This window comes from Anomaloglossus baeobatrachus, chromosome 4, assembly GCF_048569485.1.
Source record: "Anomaloglossus baeobatrachus isolate aAnoBae1 chromosome 4, aAnoBae1.hap1, whole genome shotgun sequence".
Classification (NCBI taxonomy): Eukaryota; Metazoa; Chordata; class Amphibia; order Anura; family Aromobatidae; genus Anomaloglossus; species Anomaloglossus baeobatrachus.
The window spans coordinates 282,491,236-282,512,463 of NC_134356.1; the positions used below are offsets into that span (position 1 = coordinate 282,491,236).

Sequence of the window (21,228 nt, forward strand, 5' to 3'; positions counted from 1 at the left end):
ACTTGTGCAAGTCCATAATTCTCTTCCTGAGATCTTGGCTGATTTTTTTTTTTTTACTTTCCCATGATGCTTCACAAAGAAGCAATGTATTTCAGGTGTGCATTAAAATACATCCACAGGTGTGTTTCTTATTTTCTCAGATGTTCCCAATAAACTTATCAGAAGCTTCCAAAGACATGACATCATCATGTGGGCTGTCCCATATTGTTTAAAGGCAACTACTCTTAAGGCCCATTTACACACAACGATATCGCTAACGATATGTCGTTGGGGTCACAAAATTTGTGACGCACATCCGGCGTCGTCAGCGACGTCGTTGCGTGTAGCAGCTCCGAGCGAGTGTTAACGATCAAAAATACTCACCTAATCATTGATCATTGACACGTTGCTCATTTTCAAAATCTCGTTGGTCGTTGTGGACGTAAGTTGTTCGTCGTTCCTTAGGCATTACACATCGCTACGTGTGACACCCCGGGAACGACGAACAACAGCTTACCTGCGTCCTCCGGCAAGAGGTGGGCGTGTCGTTAATGTGGCTGGTCTCCGCCCCTTCACTTCTATTGGTCGGCCGCTGTGTGACGTCGCTGTGACGGCGCACGAACCTCCCCCTTAACAAAGAGGTTGTTCGCCGCCCACAGCGATGTCGCTAGGAAGGTAAGTATGTGTGATGGGTGTTAGCGATATTGTATGCCACGGTCAGCGATTTGCCCGTGCCGCACAAACTACGGGGGCGGGTACGCTCGCTAGCGATATCGCTAGCGATGTCGTAGCGTGTAAATGGGCCTTTAGTGTATGTAAACTTTGCATACTTTGCAGAAAGTAATAAAAATGCCGTAAAACATTATTCTCATTATTCTGGCAATTGGCAAATATAAATAATTTTAGTTCCTAATTGACCTAAAACGGGAAAGGTTTATTCTGATTTTATGTTTATATTTATTTGGCAAACATAAGTGTATACTACATGATAGTATACATTTTTTTATGACTTTTTATACCATACCGTAAAACATACCAACCCTACAAATGACAGAATGGCACTCTTTGAGCATACACATGATGAATGGGTAGCTATATATACATTTAGCTTATACAGTGGGTGCATTTTGAACATAGGGCAATAACTTGATGTGAACAGGCCTTTAGAAGTATATAGCGAGTTGAATTTAGTGAAGCCATACAATATTGTTGTTTACAAGTTATTATGTTCTTTTAATGTGCTTGTATCTGAAATTTGGCTCTACCCCTACGGTACATCACATGCATCATTTAGATAGTATGCCACTGCTCATTAGACTGGATGCAAATGTAGAAAGCTCAGTTTATAGTTTTATGTAAACATCATAATTTTCACCGTTCATTTATTTGTTTAGTTATAACTTTTCATAAAACTGCATGAAACATTTCAATAATAAATGATGTCTGCATACATTTAAGGAAGTATAAACATAACTTTTATTATAACATATTGTATACAAAGCATTATATTTTATGCAAACGTTCTTAAAGTAGTCCTTAATTTCTAAATCTGTTATCAATAGAATTGGTTTACTGACATCATTAATCTGTAAGAATAATTCTATGAAAAAAAACACAAAAAACAAAAGGGACCTGAATTTTGGCATAGGTAACTGGATATTCTAAATCCAATATTGTGTTTTATCTAAGAATACAACATTTTCTAACACTCATTTCTAATACATGGATGTGTGAAATCTAGATATTGGAGAATCTGCACAGACAAGATGAATATATGTTGGATTATAGCATTTTATATATATATATATATATATATATATATATATATATATATATAATGTGTGGGTGTATGTGTCCTCCAGTATAATACAATAAAGAGATATAGGACAAAACAGACAAAACAGAAGTGTTTTCCCCAGTGCAATTGCTGGCATATTGAAGTGAATGGCTTTGTTTTGCTTGATGTAATCCAGGTCTCTTTATTTCTTTTTTATTTGACAATACAAAGTCATGGAAAAACCAAGGCCAAAGAGCTGTAGAGAAAAGAATAAAGACTTTACCAACATAGTCATTACTAAAGTGCTCACAAGTAGTGAAAAGCATCTGCATATTAATGTAGGCATTTCGGTTTGTTAAAATACATGTAACTAATGGAGTAATTTATTATAAAAAGGTCAATTTGATAGCTTTGGATGTAATGTCATGTGATGGCTGCAGCCAGAGGAATGTATAATGTGCATAACTTAATGCAGATAAGAGTAGAGATGAGCAGATCGATCATGATACTTCGCACAATTGGTCAGGTCAGTATAACGTGGCCAGGGACGGCAGTCATGGACAAGGTACTCGTTCTCTACGCCCTGCCACGCTAGTCCTGGATAGGTGTGTTTCTTCATAGTGCACACCTGGAAAAATAGTGGCAACTGCGGAATGAGTACTGAGGGACAACTTCCGCCATGTGGTTGCAGAAAGTCTTAAGGGTGCTTTAAACGCTGCGACATCGCTAACGATATATCGTCGGGGTCACGTCATTAGTGACGCACATCCGGCGCCATTAGTGACATCGAAGCGTGTGATACCAAGGAGCGATGATCAACGATCGCAAAAACATTCAAAATCGTTGATCGTTGACACGTCGTTCCTTTTCAAAATATCGTTGCTGCTGCAGGTACAATGTTGTTCGTCGTTCCTGCGGCACCACACATCACTATGTGTGACACTGCAGGAACGATGAACATCTCCTTACCTGCGTCCACCGGCAATGCAAAAGGAAGGAGGTGGGCGGGATGCTACGTCCCGCTCATCTCCGCCCCTCCGCTTCTATTGGACGGCTGCCGTGTGATGTCGCTTTGAAAGGAGGCGGTTTGCCGGCAAGAGCGACGTCGTAGGGAAGGTAAGTCCATGTGATGGGTGTAAGCAATGTTTTGCGCCACGGGCAGCGAATTGCCCGTGTCGCACAACCGACGGAGGTGGGTACGCTCGCTAGCGATCTTGCTAGCGAGATCACAGTGCGTAAAGTACCCTTTAGTGTCCACAAGCCTAAAACCAAATTTCCAGGTTAAGCAATCTGGAAATGTGCCCATTTAGTGTTTGAACCTTTGAAGGGGTATTGACATTTGTATTCCAAGGCCTGGGCTAGGGAAAATTATGAATGGTCCTCTAAAATTATGGCCATCTAAAATTATGAGTGAGTTCTGCATGATGACTCTCTGGATATGGTGGATGAGAAGAATGAGGACAAGAAAAAGAAGAAACCATGAACCATACACCCTTTTTTGAGTGGCAATCAGTGCACGGGAATACACTAGAAAAAAAAAGAACATTTCAATTAGCTTTATATTCCTTTGCTGTCATCCGCAGGAGTTGAGAATTCGGGGCCCATCCAGGCCTTGTTTATTTTGAGAACAGTCAGGCAGTCAGCATTTTCAGTTGACAAGAGGTTGTGACTAGTCGTTATTATGCCCCCTTCAGGACTAAAAACACCTGGAATCAACATAAGCAAGGAGGAAGCAGTGACTGCGGCCTGTGAGTCTCAGATTTTCCTCAGCTACGTGTAAAAATCTGAGTCGGAAGTCTTAGGGGCACTTTGCACACTGCGACATCGCAGGTGCGATGTCGGTGGGGTCAAATTGAAAATGACGCACTTCCGGCATCGCATGCGACATCGCAGTGTGTAAAGGCTGGATGATACGATTAACGAGCGCAAAAGCGTCGTAATCGTATCATCGGTACAGCGTCGGCGTAATTCATAATTACGCTGACGCAATGGTCAGATGTTGTTCCTCGCTCCTGCGGCCGCACACATCGCTGTGTGTGAAGCCGCAGGAGCGAGGAACGTCTCCTACCGGCCTCACTGCGGCTTCCGTAGGATATGCGGAAGGAAGGAGGTGGGCAGGATGTTTACATCCTGCTCATCTCCGCCCCTCCGCTCTGATTGGCCGCCTGCCGTGTGACGTCGCAGTGACGCCGCACGACCCGCCCCCTTAACAAGGAGGCGGGTCGCCGGCCACAGGGACGTCGCACGGCAGGTGAGTGTGTGTGTAAAGCTGGCGTAGCGATAACTTTCGCTACGCCAGCTATCACCACATATCGCTGCTGCGACGGGGGCGGGCACTATCGCACTCGGCATCGCAGCATCGGCCTGCGATGTCGTAGTGTGCAAAGCCCGCCTTAGAGTCCTTCTTGTGCCACTTGTACTCTGAGTAGTGGTTTCTGGTGCACCTTGTTGTTGGCCAAAGAAGTCCCACATCTTCTAAATGTAAATGTTTTCTGAGGTACTACTCTTAATGTGTTCCAGGGTGTATTGGAGTTCCTCCTCATCATTTTTGGAAGCCTTTGCACATTTGCTTTACTAGCATAGGAATCCCACTCCTTCCAAATGATGAAACAATGTTTTCTAAGGCCATGCGCTATATGTATTTCAGGGTGTTTTTTCTATCAGCTTCACCAGCAGTTTGTTCTGTTTTGGTCAGAGATTACTATATTTTTCGGACTATAAGACGCACTTTTTTCCCCCCAAATGTTGGGGGGAAGTGGGGGGGTGCATCTTATAGTCTGAATGTGGCTGCATGGAATGAGGGTGCTGCGGTGGAGTAGGTCATCGGTGGCATGAGCAGGCTGTAGCAACCTGCTGTGACCACGTGGGCCTGCTCATTTTATATGCACGCCCATCCTCCCGCCCATCATCCCTCAGCGCTGAAGCCGACGCTGACAGGTGGGTGGGATGATAGGCGGGGGCTGCGTGCATAATTAACAGCCGGCCCGCGTGATCACTCCTGGCAACTACAGCCTGGAGTGATCACGTGCGGCTGTATTCACTGCTCCCTGCGCATCACCATCAGTGTGGGGCGCAGTGAATAAGTATACTCACCTGTCACCATTTCCTGCAGCATCACGATCTTCTCCTGTCTGCCGGCCAGCTGATCTGTGTAGAGAACGGTGAGCACAGCGATGACGTCATCGCTGTGCGCACCGCTAGTCTCCACACAGGTCAGCTGACAGGCAGACAGGAGGACGAGCGATGCTGCAGACAACGGTGACGGGTCCACACTCCAGTGGCGCTGCTGCCGGCACTGACAGGAGGAGGAGCAATGCTGCATGGAGCGAGTAAAGGTGAGTATAAACATTTATTATTTTTGTATGCCACAGGATACAGGCCATATTGCAGGATGGGGGTATATAGTAGGATGCGACCATATACCAGGATGGATGGGGTATATATCAGGATGGATGGGTGTATATATCAGGATGGATGGGGGTATATATCAGGATGGATGGGGGTATATATCAGGATGAATGGGGGTATATATCAGGATGGATGGGGGTATATATCAGGATGGATGGGGGTATATATCAGGATAGATGGGGGTATATAGCAGGATGGATGGGGGTATATAGCAGGATGGATGGGGGTCTATAGCAGGATGGATGGGGGTCTATAGCAGGATGGATGGGGCTATATAGCAGGATGGATGGGTTATATAGCAGAATGGGGTATATAGTAGGATGGCAGTATATAGCAGGATGGGGGTATATAGCAGGATAAGGGCATATACCAGGATGGTGCTATGTAGCAGGATGGGGGCTATACCATGATTGCGGTATATAGCAGGATTGGAATATATACCATGATGGCGGTATATAGCAGGATGGAAATATATACCAGTATGGGGTACATATATACAAGGAAGCGGATCATATACAAGGGACGAGGATCATTACCAGAATGGGGTACCTTAGTAAGGAATTTGGGGACATTACCCCCATAACAGTGTCAGCAGTAGATTCTCGCCCCATAACAGTGTGTCATAACCACATTTTTTGCTTAAAATTTTATTTTCCTATTTTCCTCCTCTAAAACCAGGGTGCGTCTTATGGTCCGGTGCGTCTAAAGTCCGAAAAATACAGTAATTAGTTTTTTGGGTGAAAAAAGTTTGTTGACATTTTCATATCAAACTAATTTTTTTCAATGACCCATAGATTAGCATTTGGTGAGATTGACTTGAGACTTGTATCAAAATTAGACATGTCACTAAAGGCCCCGTCACACTAAGCAACATCGCTAGCAACATCGCTGCTAACGAACAACTTTTGTGACGTTGCTAGCGATGTTGCTGTGCGTGACATCCAGCAACAACCTGGCCCCTGCTGTGAGGTCGTTGGTTGTTGCTGAATGTCATGGGCCATTTTTTAGTTGTTGCTGTCCCGCTGTGAAGCACAGATCGCTGTGTGTGACAGCGAGACAGCAACAACTAAATGTGCAGGCAGCAGGAGCCGGCTTCTGCGGAGGCTGGTAACCAATGTAAACATCGGGTAACCAAGAAGCCCTGTCCTTGGTTACCCGATATTTACCTTCGATACCAGCCTCCGCCGCTCTCACTGTCAGTGCCGGCTCCTGCTCTGTGCACATGTAGCTAGCTGCAGGACACATCGGGTTAATTAACCCGATGTGTGCTGTAGCTAGGAGAGCAGGGAGCCAGCGCTAAGCAGTGTGCACTGCTCCCTGCTCTGTGCACATTTAGCTGCAGCATACATCGGGTAATTAACCCGATGTGTGCTGTAACTAGGAGAGCAGGGAGCCAGCGCTAAGCATTGTGCGCTGCTCCCTGCTCTGTGCACATTTAGCTGCAGCACACATCGGGTAATTAACCCGATGTGTGCTGTAGCTAGGAGAGCAAGGAGCCAGCGCTCAGTGTGCGCTGCTCCCTGCTCTCTGCACGTGTAGCTCCGTGCGGTGGTAACCAAGGTAAATATCGGGTTGGTTACCGATATTTACCTTAGTTACCAAGCGCAGCATCTTCCATGCGGCGCCGGGGGCTTGTCACTGGTTGCTGGTGAGCTCACCAGCAACTCGTGTAGCCACGCTCCAGCGATCCCTGCCAGGTCAGGTTGCTGGTGGGATCGCTGGAGTGTCGCAGTGTGACATCTCACCAGCAACCTCCTAGCAACTTACCAGCGATCCCTATCGTTGTTGGGATCGCTGGTAAGTTGCTTAGTGTGACGGTACCTTAAGACTTTGTGTGGACCTCTGAGTCTACAAAAATATATGGACAAGTGAACAGCCCCTGAAAAACATGGATAGAACTTGTATGAGAAAAACTGATGTTTGAATAAGCCTTTAGAAAAAGAGGCACACTAGTACGGTGTTAGGTTGAAAATCATAAAGTAACGATGCATTTACAGGAGAAGACTGACATCTGATGGATGCATTTACCCTTATCGTTAAAATATAAAATCCACTAGAAGTTGAAATAACAATATATTAAATGTGTGTAAGGCTAGTTTCACACATCTGACGCACTCCAGTACAGTGTATACAATACAATGTCAGCGCTGCAATTTCCGGGTCACATGCTCCGGTCACATGACAGCATGTGACCGGAGCTTGTCATGCTGCCAGTGTATTGTATACACTGTACTGGAATGCGCCGAATCTGCCAAATCGGCGAAAAGAAGGATGTGTGAAACTAGCCTATTTGGATCTTGAATTGGATTACAAAGAATGCACATGTGAATTGTGTTTTGTAATGTTCCTCAAAATCTGGCTGCTGATTTTCTGATAAAAAAAAAAAGTAAAAAAAGTGGTCACTAGCACAAAATTATGAATAATGTAAATAATTTTTGAAATCTTAAACTTGACTAGTTTTGAGGAAATATCCCTCTTCCTCAAATACAAAAAAGTAATTGCAAAGCACCTAGGCCAGCATGATCTAAATAAGACAAAAAAGAGCCAAAAAAATCAGGTGAATAACATGGGTGTGATTATTAACAAAGAATTGTTCTACAGCTAAATTGGTCATAGATGAAAACAGTTGAACTTAACTAATTGTGAAAACGTGAAACTGAAAACGTGATGGTGCTGAAAACAAATTTGATGCTTAAATTTGCTGATTGGCTTAAATTTTCATGACCCAGAGGAGTTTGTAATTACTTATGACATCTTTCATGCAGTCTTATAGAAAGATTGCGTCTTTATTATTTCATCATCAATATTGCATTGTTAGTAGTATTCTAGCATATTAGCAACTCAGCTTTGATGACGTAATCCTACTTACAGTTGCTTCACCTACTTGTATAAATGCTCTCTGTGTAAGGTATACAGTTTCAGGATTTTTTAGCTTAATTTTTAGTATATTAACCCCTTCACCCTGGGTGATTTTCCGTTGTTTGTCCCCTACTTCCAAGAGCCATAAGTTTCATTTGTTTTTCCATCATTATAGCCATATGAGGTCTTTTTTATTTTATATTTTTTATTGATTAAATTAGTCCCCCTAGGAGCCTTGAAGCCTGCACTATCCAATCACTTCTGCTGCTCAAAGCAGTGCTTCAGCATCCCTCTGAACATTCCTATGCTCTCCTATGAATGCCGACACTCTGCTGGCATTTACAGAAAGCAAGTCATGACACTGACAGGGGTCATCAGCTGACCCCACGCTGTTGTGACATCATGACAACACTAGAGATGAGCGAACCGGTCCCGGTTCGGCTCGAGTTCGGTTCGCCGAACGGAGGTCTCGTTCAAGTTCGGTTCGTCGAACGTTCGACGAACAGAACTCGAACTGCATAGGAAACAATGGCAGGCAATCACAAACACATAAAAACACCTAGAAAACACCCTCAAAGGTGTCCAAAAGGTGACAAACAACTCACAACACAACACAAACACATGGGAAAGTGACAAGGACATACACTCATGTGAAAACAAAAGAGCTGGACAAGGAAAAAAAGGAGGAGACACAGATATAGGCATTGTTACGGGGGGCTGTCTGATAATAACTTAAAGGAGTATCAGACAGTCAGGGTCCACCGTGCAAAGACTCTGCTGCAGACTATGGCAGAGTGCAATACCTCTGTTAACTCACAGAAGGATATAATAAGTAAGGAAAGCAATTCCTCCCTTACTTGGAGGGTGTGTGGAATGATCTCTGTTAATAATCACAGAGACAAAGGCAATGTGTGCGAAATGGCACCTACCTAGGTCCGCTCTTCTAGTGGTGCAAAAGAGACGAACAGCAGCGTAAGCCGCACAAAGCTCCTACCTGCGTTCGCTCCACTAGTGTGCGAGGACACGAACCACTAGATATGGCACCTGCCTAGGTCCGCTCTTCTAGTGGTGCAAAAGAGACGAACAGCAGCGTAAGCCGCACAAAGCTCCTACCTCTGTTCGCTCCCCTAGTGTGCGAGGATACGAACAACTGCCAGACGCAGTATAAGGAACGTTACCCTAGCGGCAACGTCCACCTACGAGTCGAACCACAAGGCCCAGCCAGACCATGTGCCTCAGGCACCTGCCTATGTCCGCTCCCCTAAGAGGTAAGGATACGGACAGCAGCCGAAGCTGTAAGGTATAAGAACGCTACCCTGCCGGCAGCGCTCACCTAGCATAGACAGAGGAATGCCTAGAGGAACGCGCACAGAGCGTCTACTCTTATGCATGAACCAAGAGGACTGAGCGCCATGCGGCGTGTGTCAGGGTCTTATATAGACTCTGTGCCTCATCCAAGATGGAGGACACAAGAGCCAATCCGCTGCCAGAACGACAGGAGTGACGTCATGCTGGCCTATCACGGAGCAAGGCATCACAAGCACATGACCAGCGACCAATCGGCATAGAAGGTGTCAGAGACATGTGACCTCGTGTCAGCGATGATGTCACCCGCACATGTGCAATGGCTCCAAGATAGGACTTAGTCTCCGGCGCTCGCACATGTGCAGTAGCAAGAAATCTGGACTTAGTCTCCAGCGCTCGCACATGTGCAGTAGCAAGAAATCTGGACTTAGTCTCCAGCGCTCGCACATGTGCAGTAGCAAGAAATCTGGACATAGTCTCCAGTGCTCGCAGCAACCGTAACAGTACCTCCCCCTCAAAGGCCCCCCTCCCGGCGACGCAGGTAATCGGCAACTAAGTCGGGAGCATGGACAGCCTCCTCAGGCTCCCAAGAGCGATGTTCCGGGCCGTAACCCTCCCAATCTATCAAGAAGAACCTGCGCCCTCTAACCATCTTAGAACCAACTATGGCTCGTACCTCATAGCTAGAGCGAGAGGAATCAGAGGCAGGAGAGTGCACTTCACGAGCGTGAGGTAAAATAGCCGGCTTTAGCAGTGAGACATGGAATTTGTCATGAATCCTAAGATGGACAGGTAACTTCAATTGGTAGACTACAGGATTTACCTGTCGAAGAACCTCATAAGGACCCAGGAAGCGAGGAGCAAATTTGACAGAGCTCACTCTAAGTCTCACGTGTTTTGCAGAGAGCCACACAAAGTCCCCTGGAGAAAAGACAGGAGCCGGGCGACGAAACCGATCGGACACCGTCTTCATACGGTCCTTAGCTGCTTGGATCGACTCTTGAGTCCGATCCCAAACCTCTCTGGCATTAGTTGCCCAGTCGGCCACAAGAGGAGGAGGTGCAGCAGCGGGAAACGGTACCGGTACCCTAGGGTGTTGCCCATTATTGAGTACGAACGGTGTCTGCCCAGTGGCCTCAGCCAGCGAATTGTTAAGGGCAAATTCTGCCCAGGGTAGGAGGGAGGACCAGTTATCGTGGTTCTCAGCAACAAAGTGTCGAAGGTATATAATCATAGATTGATTGGTACGTTCAACCAAACCATTGGTCTCCGGATGGTATGCCGAAGAGAGATTCAACTCAATTTGCAGAAGGCTACAAAGATCTCGCCAGAAACGGGAAGTAAATTGCGGGCCTCTATCACAAATGATACGATCTGGCATCCCGTGAAGCCTAAAGACATGCTTGAGGAATAGTTTGGCTAGTACCCTGGAAGATGGGATTCTCGATAACGGTACGAGATGAACCATCCGGGAGAAATGGTCCGTAATGACCCACACAAATCTATGTCCCTGTGAACATGGAAGATCACCCACAAAGTCCATGCCTACCACCTCCCATGGTCTATCTGGCACTGGTAAAGGATGCAAGAGCCCAGCCGGTCTCTGCCGTAATGGACGGTTGCGAGCACACGAGTAGCAGGAACCGACATATCTCTTGACGTGGCTGGCTAAGTGTGGCCACCAATACCACCTCTCCAGTAACTCTCGTGTCCGCCTAATACCAAAATGCCCACCCACCTTTGAGGTGTGGGCCCATGACAGTATATCATTCTGTCGATCGGGCGGAACAAAGGTCTTGCCCGGTGGGATTTGGTCTAACGTCACAGGGGAGAGCGTATGAAAAACCCTGGAGGGAAGGATAAGACGAGGTTCGTCAATCTCTTCCTGGGTAGAAAGCATAGAGCGAGACAGGGCATCTGCCTTGTTATTCTTACTCCCAGACAGATAGTTGATCGAGAAGTTAAAGCGGGAGAAAAACAAGGACCAGCGGGCTTGGCGAGGATTCAGACGCTGAGCGGTTTGTAAGTACGTCAGATTCTTATGGTCTGTATAGACCTGGAAAGGATGTTTCACTCCTTCCAGCAAGTGACGCCACTCCTCCAAGGCTAATCTCAAGGCGAGCAGTTCCCTATCCCCAATGGTATAGTTTCTCTCTGCCGGTGAAAAGGTTTTCGCAAAGAAGAAACACGGCCTTTTTCTACCTGCACCGTTCTTTTGATACAAGACCGCACCAGCACCCACTGAAGAGGCATCAACCTCTAAGAGGAAGGGCTTACTCTCATCGGGTCTTTGAAGAACGGGTGCAGTTGAAAAGTGTCTTTTTACTGCCTCAACAGCCTGAGATGTCTCAGTAGACCAGGCTTTGGGATTAGCACCTTTCTTAGTCAAGGCCACCAAAGGGGCCACCAAAGTAGAAAAATGGGGTATGAACTGCCTGTAATCATTTATGAATCCTAAGAAGCGTTGCACCGCCTTCAAGGAATGAGGTTCGGACCATTGCAGGACAGCAGAGAGCTTCGCAGGATCCATAGCCAGGCCCTCTTGTGAGATAATGTAACCCAAAAAAGGCAATGAGGACTGCTCGAATACACATTTCTCGAGTTTAGCAAACAATGAGTGCTCCCTTAAACGGGAAAGGACACAAACGACATCCTGACGATGAGTCTCCAGATCAGGAGAAAAAATCAGGATGTCGTCCAGATACACCACTACTGAGGATAACAGTAAATCCCTGAACACATCGTTTACGAAGTCCTGAAATACTGCGGGTGCATTACATAACCCAAAAGGCATGACGAGGTATTCATAGTGACCGTCTCGGGTGTTAAAAGCGGTCTTCCATTCGTCACCCTTTCGAATTCGTACCAAGTTATACGCACCCCGCAGATCCAACTTCGTAAAAACTTGAGCTCCTCTCAGTCTGTCAAAGAGCTCCGAAATTAAAGGTAATGGGTATTTGTTCTTTATTGTGATTGCGTTGAGACCCCTGTAATCTATGCAGGGACGCAAATCACCCTCTTTCTTCCGAACAAAGAAAAACCCAGCTCCCGCAGGAGAGACAGACTTACGAATGAACCCCTTCTCTAAACTCTCTCTTATATAGGTCGACATGGCCTCCGACTCAGGTATCGACAGGGGGTAAACCCTGCCTTTAGGTGGAACTGAACCTGGGATAAGGTCTATGGCACAGTCATACGGCCTATGGGGTGGAAGAACCTCAGCACCCTGTTTGGAGAACACGTCAGCGAAATCCAGATAGGGTGTAGGTATGGGAGAGAGATCAGTAGATGCAACCGCAATGACCTTAGGTGGTAAGGGAAGACATCGGGACTGACATTTCGAACCCCAACTAATAATGCTGTCAGACTCCCAGTCAATGTGAGGAGCATGAGTCCGAAGCCATGGGAGACCCAGAAGGATGTCGTCTATACCCTCAGGCAAAACAAGAAAAGAAATCTCCTCTATGTGACCCTGAGACAGGGAAAGGCGCAAGGGAACTGTCCTCAATGTAATGGAGTCAGACAACATAGTTCCATTAACAACACGGACAGGAATAGGCGCCTCTAACATGATAGAGGGAATATTGTGTCCCTTTACAAATCCTGAGGACACAAAAGTCCCGTCAGCTCCGGAATCCACAAAAGCCATAATAGGCCATCTATTCTCAGATAACGAGAGCTGACCTGGGATACAACACTTAGAGGGTGCAGAAGACGTCTCTAGTAACCCCCCTCTAATGGTTACTAGACTAGGGAGTTTCCCTGACGACTAGGACACTTGTTGGCATAGTGCCCAGCCTGACGACATACGTAACATATAGGAGGACCAGACTTGCGTAGTCTGGAAGACGTATGACCTAACTCCATAGGAGTGGGAGATGTTTCAGATGCTGAGGAAGATGGTAGTGGACCCTCAACAACTGGAATAGCCCGATGCTTAGGGCGTGAGGAAGAGACCTCGAGTCTACGTTCCTTATGGCGTACATCGATCCTCGTTGCTACTGTGATCAAGTCCTTCAGAGAAGCAGGGACCTCACGAGTAGCAAGAGCATCCTTGACATAGCCTGCCAACCCTCTCCAGAAGATAGGAATCAACACCTTCTCTGGCCAATCTAGTTCTGCCACCAGAGTTCTAAAAGCAATGGCATAAGAACTAGTGGATAACGAACCCTGAGATAGATCTAACAGTCTCAGGGCCGCATCATGGGTAACCTGCGGACCCATGAATACCGCCTTAAGAGCATCAAGAAAGTCTTGATGTCTCAGAGTAACCACACCAGAGCGCTCCCATAGGGGAGTCGCCCATTCTAAGGCTTTGTCCTGAAGTAAGGAGATGATAAAGCCTACTCTGGACCTCTCCGTAGAGAAGCGAGAAGAGTTGACCTCTAGGTGTATCTGACACTGACTAATGAAACCACGACATGATCTGGCATCGCCAGAATATCTGTTTGGCAGAGCAAGTCGAGGATCATGTGCAGATGTCACCATGGTCTGAGGTTTATCCTCTATACTCTTGAGCCGTGACTCAAGTACTTGTATGTAACGGTGTAACTGCTGATATTCTGCCATAACTGCCAGACCCTTGGCTCAGTCCTAATGTTACGGGGGGCTGTCTGATAATAACTTAAAGGAGTATCAGACAGTCAGGGTCCACCGTGCAAAGACTCTGCTGCAGACTATGGCAGAGTGCAATACCTCTGTTAACTCACAGAAGGATATAATAAGTAAGGAAAGCAATTCCTCCCTTACTTGGAGGGTGTGTGGAATGATCTCTGTTAATAATCACAGAGACAAAGGCAATGTGTGCGAAATGGCACCTACCTAGGTCCGCTCTTCTAGTGGTGCAAAAGAGACGAACAGCAGCGTAAGCCGCACAAAGCTCCTACCTGCGTTCGCTCCACTAGTGTGCGAGGACACGAACCACTAGATATGGCACCTGCCTAGGTCCGCTCTTCTAGTGGTGCAAAAGAGACGAACAGCAGCGTAAGCCGCACAAAGCTCCTACCTCTGTTCGCTCCCCTAGTGTGCGAGGATACGAACAACTGCCAGACGCAGTATAAGGAACGTTACCCTAGCGGCAATGTCCACCTACGAGTCGAACCACAAGGCCCAGCCAGACCATGTGCCTCAGGCACCTGCCTATGTCCGCTCCCCTAAGAGGTAAGGATACGGACAGCAGCCGAAGCTGTAAGGTATAAGAACGCTACCCTGCCGGCAGCGCTCACCTAGCATAGACAAAGGAATGCCTAGAGGAACGCGCACAGAGCGTCTACTCTTATGCATGAACCAAGAGGACTGAGCGCCATGCGGCGTGTGTCAGGGTCTTATATAGACTCTGTGCCTCATCCAAGATGGAGGACACAAGAGCCAATCCACTGCCAGAACAACAGGAGTGACGTCATGCTGGCCTATCACGGAGCAAGGCATCACAAGCACATGACCAGCGACCAATCGGCATAGAAGGTGTCAGAGACATGTGACCTCGTGTCAGCGATGATGTCACCCGCACATGTGCAATGGCTCCAAGATAGGACTTAGTCTCCGGCGCTCGCACATGTGCAGTAGCAAGAAATCTGGACTTAGTCTCCAGCGCTCGCACATGTGCAGTAGCAAGAAATCTGGACTTAGTCTCCAGCGCTCGCACATGTGCAGTAGCAAGAAATCTGGACATAGTCTCCAGTGCTCGCAGCAACCGTAACAGGCATGGCACGCCCTTTTAAAATCATGTAAAACACCGCAAGGTGACTCCAAGCGGAGTATCCCTTTTTTCCAAAAATTGGGGCCCACACACACCCACCCATTCAGTGGCAGCACTTGTGCCCTAGTTGTACACTTCACAGCTAGATTTGCATCAAGCACATTCAAAAATACGCCATACTTAACCGTCCCCAGGATGACTCCGGGATAGGTAGCAAAGTCTTTCCTGATCCCAGCTCTGTTCATCTTGGATCATTTTTAAAAAACACAGCAAGCAAGGGTTACTCCAAGCGGAGTCTCCCTTTTTTTCCAAAAATTGTGCCCCACACACACCCACCCATTCAGTGGCAGCACTTGTGCCCTAGTTGTACACTTCACAGCTAGATTTGCATGAAGCACATTCAAAAATACGCCATACTTAACCGTCCCCAGGATGACACCGGGGTAGGTAGCAAAGTCTTTGCTGACCCATGACTTGTTCATCTTGGCTCCTTTTAAAAAACACAGCAAGCAAGGGTTACTCCAAGCGGAGTCTCCCTTTTTTTCCAAAAATTGTGCCCCACACACACCCACCCATTCAGTGGCAGCACTTGTGCCCTAGTTGTACACTTCACAGCTAGATTTGCATAAAGCACATTCAAAAATACGCCATACTTAACCGTCCCCAGGATGACACCGGGGTAGGTAGCAAAGTCTTTGCTGAACCATGACTTGTTCATCTTGGCTCCTTTTTAAAAACACAGCAAGCAAGGGTTACTCCAAGCGGAGTCTCCCTTTTTTTCCAAAAATTGTGCCCCACACACACCCACCCATTCAGTGGCAGCACTTGTGCCCTAGTTGTACACTTCACAGCTAGATTTGCATCAAGCACATTCAAAAATACGCCATACTTAACCGTCCCCAGGATGACACCGGGGTAGGTAGCAAAGTCTTTGCTGAACCATGACTTGTTCATCTTGGCTCCTTTTTAAAAACACAGCAAGCAAGGGTTACTCCAAGCGGAGTCTCCCTTTTTTTCCAAAAATTGTGCCCCACACACACCCACCCATTCAGTGGCAGCACTTGTGCCCTAGTTGTACACTTCACAGCTAGATTTGCATCAAGCACATTCAAAAATACGCCATACTTAACCGTCCCCAGAATGACACCGGGGTAGGTAGCAAAGTCTTTGCTGACCCATGACTTGTTCATCTTGGCTCCTTTTAAAAAACACAGCAAGCAAGGGTTACTCCAAGCGGAGTCTCCCTTTTTTTCCAAAAATTGTGCCCCACACACACCCACCCTGTTACACGTCGTGGCTCTCTTTTTGCAAGGAATGAGGTGGTCCCCCATTCCTTGTCTGACACAAGCCCTCCTGCTCAGCAGCGCCAAGGGTCTGGGAGACTGCGCAGTCTGCAGGAGTTGCCTCCTCAGAGACACAGCAGAAGGGTGACACCTAGTAGTTCTCCCCTTGCAAGGAATGAAGCGGTCTCCCATGCCTTGCCTGCCACGAGCTCTCCTGCTCAGTATCACGGAGGCCCTGGGAGGTTGCGCAGTGTGCAAAGAATAGATGCTCAGGGAAGCAGCAAGACTTCCCATGTCTCTGCACATTGTGAAACCGAGGATCCCGCCTTTATGACCCAGAGGCAGGAGGATGAGCATGTGCTCCACGTGACGTCTTCTGATTCGCTCACTGAAATCACACGGCCCCATGACGAGGCTGGTGATGTGCTGAATCCTGACTGGCTGGGCCAGGACGTCACGAACCCTGATTGGGTCACGCCCGTCTCACGCCCGCCCTTGGGTGGAGCTACACCTCCTTAAAAGCTCCCCCTGCCATCTTGGCGGTGCGCGACCGTCCTTCTATGTTTGGATGTCTGGCAGCGTGCTGCCACGCCACTGCTCAGGCATTATTGTCTTTTGTGGGCTTGGCCCTTGCTGCTTAGGCAGCACCTGGTTTGCAGGCCGTGTTCCTGCCTTGCTGCTCCGGCAGTATCTCCTTCAACAGGCCGTGTTCCTGCCTTGCTGCTCCGGCAGTATCTCCTTCAGCAGGCCGTGTTCCTGCCTTGCTGCTCCAGCAGTATCTCCTTCGACAGGCCGTGTCCCTGTCCCAGGTGAGCTCCTCGAGTCTCCACCAGACTCACCTGGTTATTGAAAGCACACGTGCGTGGGCACCTCTGTGCTACCCTCGTTCCATATCCTGTGACTCACGCTGGCACACGTGCGTAGGCACCTCTGTGCGTCCCCGTGCAACACGTACACCGATCGAGAAGCCCCGAGCCATACAACCCTCACGGGTTAGGGCGGACCGGGCGGACCGGTGTACATAGATCGTCTGTGACATTCCAGACGATCACTAGTAGCAACCCGCTCACTCTTTCCTGACCATAGCAGTGGTCCCTTATACCGCACAGTGGTCTCCCTCGTAACACACCCCTTCAGTGGCAGCACTTGTGCCCTAATTGTACACTTCACAGCTAGATTTGCATCAAGCACATTCAAAAATACGTCATACTTAACCGTCCCCAGGATGACTCCGGGGTAGGTAGCAAAGTCTTTCCTGATCCCAGCTCTGTTCATCTTGGATCATTTTTAAAAAAACACAGCAAGCAAGGGTTACTCCAAGCGGAGTCTCCCTTTTTTTCCAAAAATTGTGCCCCACACACACCCACCCATTCAGTGGCAGCACTTGTGCCCTAGTTGTACACTTCACATCTAGATTTGCATCAAGCACATTCAAAAATACACCATACTTAACCGTCCCCAGGATGACACCGTGGTAGGTAGCAAAGTCTTTGCTGAACCATGACTTGTTCATCTTGGCTCCTTTTAAAAAACACAGCAAGCAAGGGTTACTCCAAGCGGAGTCTCCCTTTTTTTCCAAAAATTGTGCCCCACACACACCCACCCATTCAGTGGCAGCACTTGTGCCCTAGTTGCAAACAGGATGTTTTGATTTGTATCAAGCACATTCCAAATCCACAAGCATTTACTCTCCCCAGGATGACACAGGGGTAGTAAATTCCTTGTGGATCCATGACTTGTTCATTTTGATGAACGCTAGTCTGTCCACATTGTCACTAGACAGACGCGTGCGCTTATCTGTCAGCACACACCCAGCAGCACTGAAGACACGTTCAGAGACAACGCTGGCAGCTGGACACGACAAAATCTCCAAGGCGTAAGCTGAGAGCTCTGGCCATTTTTCAAGATTTGAAGCCCAAAATGAGCAAGGCTCCATTTGCAAAGTCATGGCATCGATGTTCATTTGGAGATACTCCTGTATCATCCTCTCCAGTCGTTGACTATGTGTCAGACTTGTTGTCTCTGGTGGCCTTGCAAAGGAGGGTCTAAAAAAATTATGAAAAGATTCAATAAAATTGCTGTTACCAGCACCAGATACGGTGCTACTGGTACGGGTAGACTGTTGGAGATGACGAGACCGTCCCATGTTTGTCAAGTTACAACTGGGAGATTCACTTCCTGCACCTGCACGGTTGTTTGGTGGAAAAGACGAGCTAAGATCGAGTAACAGCTTCTGCTGATACTCCTGCATACGTGCGTCCCTTTCTATGGCTGGAATTATGTCACAAAATTTGGGCTTGTACCGGGGATCTAATAGTGTGACAAGCCAGTAGTCATCATCACTTCTAATTTTGACAATACGAGGGTCATGTTGGAGGTAGTGCAGCAAGAAGGCACTCATGTGTCTTGCGCAGCCATGCGGACCAAGTCCACGCTGTGTTTGTGGCATAGAGGTGCTAACCGTTCTTTCTTCCTCTGACATCTCCCCCCAACCTCTTTCAACTGAAATTTGACCAAGGCCTCCCTCATCCGCTTAGTCTTCCATGTCCATGGACAGTTCGTCCTCCTTTTCTTCATGTTCTCCTGCACCTTCCTCAACATTTCGCCTGCTACCATGCGCCCTTGTTGATCCCTGTCCCCCATGGTCCCATGCCTGCCGCGTTGGTGATAATGAACGTCTGGACCTTGGTGATGTTGTTGTGTCTTGCGCATATGAATCCTCCTGTCGTTCCTCCCCTTCCTGTTGTCCCACCCCCTGACTCCGAATATTGTTTAGCATGTGCTCCAGCATGTAAATGACTGGAATTGTCATGCTGATAATGGCATTGTCAGCGCTAAACATATTCGTCGCCATGTTGAAACTGTGCAGAAGGGTGCATAGGTCCTTGATCTGAGACCACTCCATCAGGGTGATCTGCCCCACCTCTGCATCTTGTTGGCCCAGGCTATACGTCATGACGTATTGCACCAGGGCTCGGCGGTGCTGCCACAGTCGCTGTAACATGTGGAGAGTCGAATTCCAGCGTGTCACCACATTGCATTTCAGGCGATGAACCGGCAGGCCGAAAGACTTCTGGAGCGATGCAAGTCGCTCAGCTGCGGCGGTTGAATGGCGGAAGTGAGCAGACAGTTTTCGTGCCCTGGTCAGAAGGCCATCTAGGCCGGGATAGTGTGTTAAGAATTGCTGGACAACAAGGTTCAACATGTGAGCCATACAAGGCACGTGTGTCACCTTGCCCAGGCGAATGGCCGCACCCAGGTTTGCAGCATTGTCGCGCACGGCCTTACCAGGCTGCAGGTTGAGTGGAGACAATCATTTATTAAACTTGGACCGCAGAGCTGACCACAACTCCCCAGCTGTGTGACTCCTATTCCCAAGACATGTCAAGCTAAAGACCGCCTGATGCCGTTGCGCTCTGCTGCCAGCATAGTAATGAGGGGTGCGTGATTCCTTCTGCGCAGTGAGAACGCTGGTGGCCTAACCAGGCAGGCTTGGGGCGGAGGTTGAGGACCCAGATGAGGTGGAGGAGGCAGAACCAGTGGCGGAACTTGGACAGACAGAGGATTGACACACAAGTCGTGGGGACGGCAAGACTTGTGCAGCAGACCCTTCACCATCTATCACCATAGTTACCCAGTGCCCAGTCAGCGACATGTAATGTCCCTGTCCATGCTTACTGGTCCAAGTATCGGTGGTGAAATGCACCCGTTCACACACAGAGTTTCTCAAGGAAGCGGTGATGTTGTGTGCGACATGCTGGTGTAGCGCGGGCACACCTTTCTTAGAGAAGTAGTGGCGACTGGGCATCTGGTACTGGGGCACAGCGACAGACATAAGGTCTCTAAAATCCTGTGTGTCCACCAGGCGGAAAGGCAGCATTTTGGTAGCCAAGAGCTTACAGAGGAATAAAGTCAACCTCTCAGCTTTGTCATGGGTCGCAGGAAATGGCCTTTTATTTGTCCACATCTGAGGGACAGAGATCTGGCTGCTGTGTGTAGACGGTGTTGAGTAGGGTGTCCCTGGAAAAATGCAGGTTTGTGAGGAAAGTGCAGGCGGAGACATTATGTTGCCTTCATCCAACGTTGGTGCTATCGATGTCTGAGAGAGCTGTACACACGCACTTGTTTCCCCTTCCAAACCAACTGACGACCTACCAAGCAAACTGCCTGTTGCGGTTACAGTGGTGGAAGTTGTGCGTGGAAAACCAGGTGTGACAGCTGTCCCCACAGTCCTAGAAGATGAAGAGCGCGCGGATGCACTGGAAGGGCCAGGCAGTGGATGGTTCGCTCCGCTAGGTCGCATTGCAGCACGGTGAGCTTCCCACTGGGACATATGATATTAATTCATGTGACGATTCATGGAAGAAGTTGTCAAACTGCTGAGGTTTTGCCCTCTATTAACAGAATCACGACAAATTTTACAGATCACATAATTTGGGCGATTTTTTGCTATGTCAAAAAAGGACCAGCTAGGCAAGGCTTAGAGGGCATGCGACCTACTGAGCCCCCCCGACTAGTGCTCAGAGGCAGAGTGGTGGATGAGGATGCAGTTGTAGATGTGCTACCAGTGCTCCGACTCTGTCCAGGAAGGCGCAAGGTAACTTCGTCGTCAGTTGCATCCTCCTCCACCGCCTCTGCTGACCTCCTCGAGTGCCTGACTGTGGGTTGACAGTAGGTGGGATCTAGAAGTTCCTCATCAATTGTTGAGTTTGCACTCCCCTCACCCTCAGACCGAGCCTCTTCTTGCCCTGACCGAATATTTAAGTTGTCATCCCAATCTGGTATCTGCGTCTCATCGTCATCAGTATGTTCCTCATTGTCTATAACAACAGGTGTTACAGTTTGTGAAAAAGGGTCAACATTATGCTCAGAAATTTGGTCCTCACGGCCTGAATCAGAGTCACAAAGGTTCTGGGCAT

At 48.0% G+C, this 21,228-nt stretch overlaps 1 protein-coding gene across 1 annotated transcript in view; it reads right to left on the minus strand.

The window, feature by feature from the left end:
• Positions 1 to 1,431: 1,431 nt before the first annotated feature.
• Positions 1,432 to 21,228, minus strand: part of TSPAN8 (tetraspanin 8) — a 67,591-nt gene continuing 47,794 nt past the window's right edge. Inside the window, exon 8 of the mRNA XM_075342476.1 lies at positions 1,432 to 2,012. Within this exon, the coding sequence (XP_075198591.1) occupies positions 1,959 to 2,012 (54 nt within the window). The 3' untranslated portion in view covers positions 1,432 to 1,958. The remainder of the gene's footprint in view (positions 2,013 to 21,228) is intronic.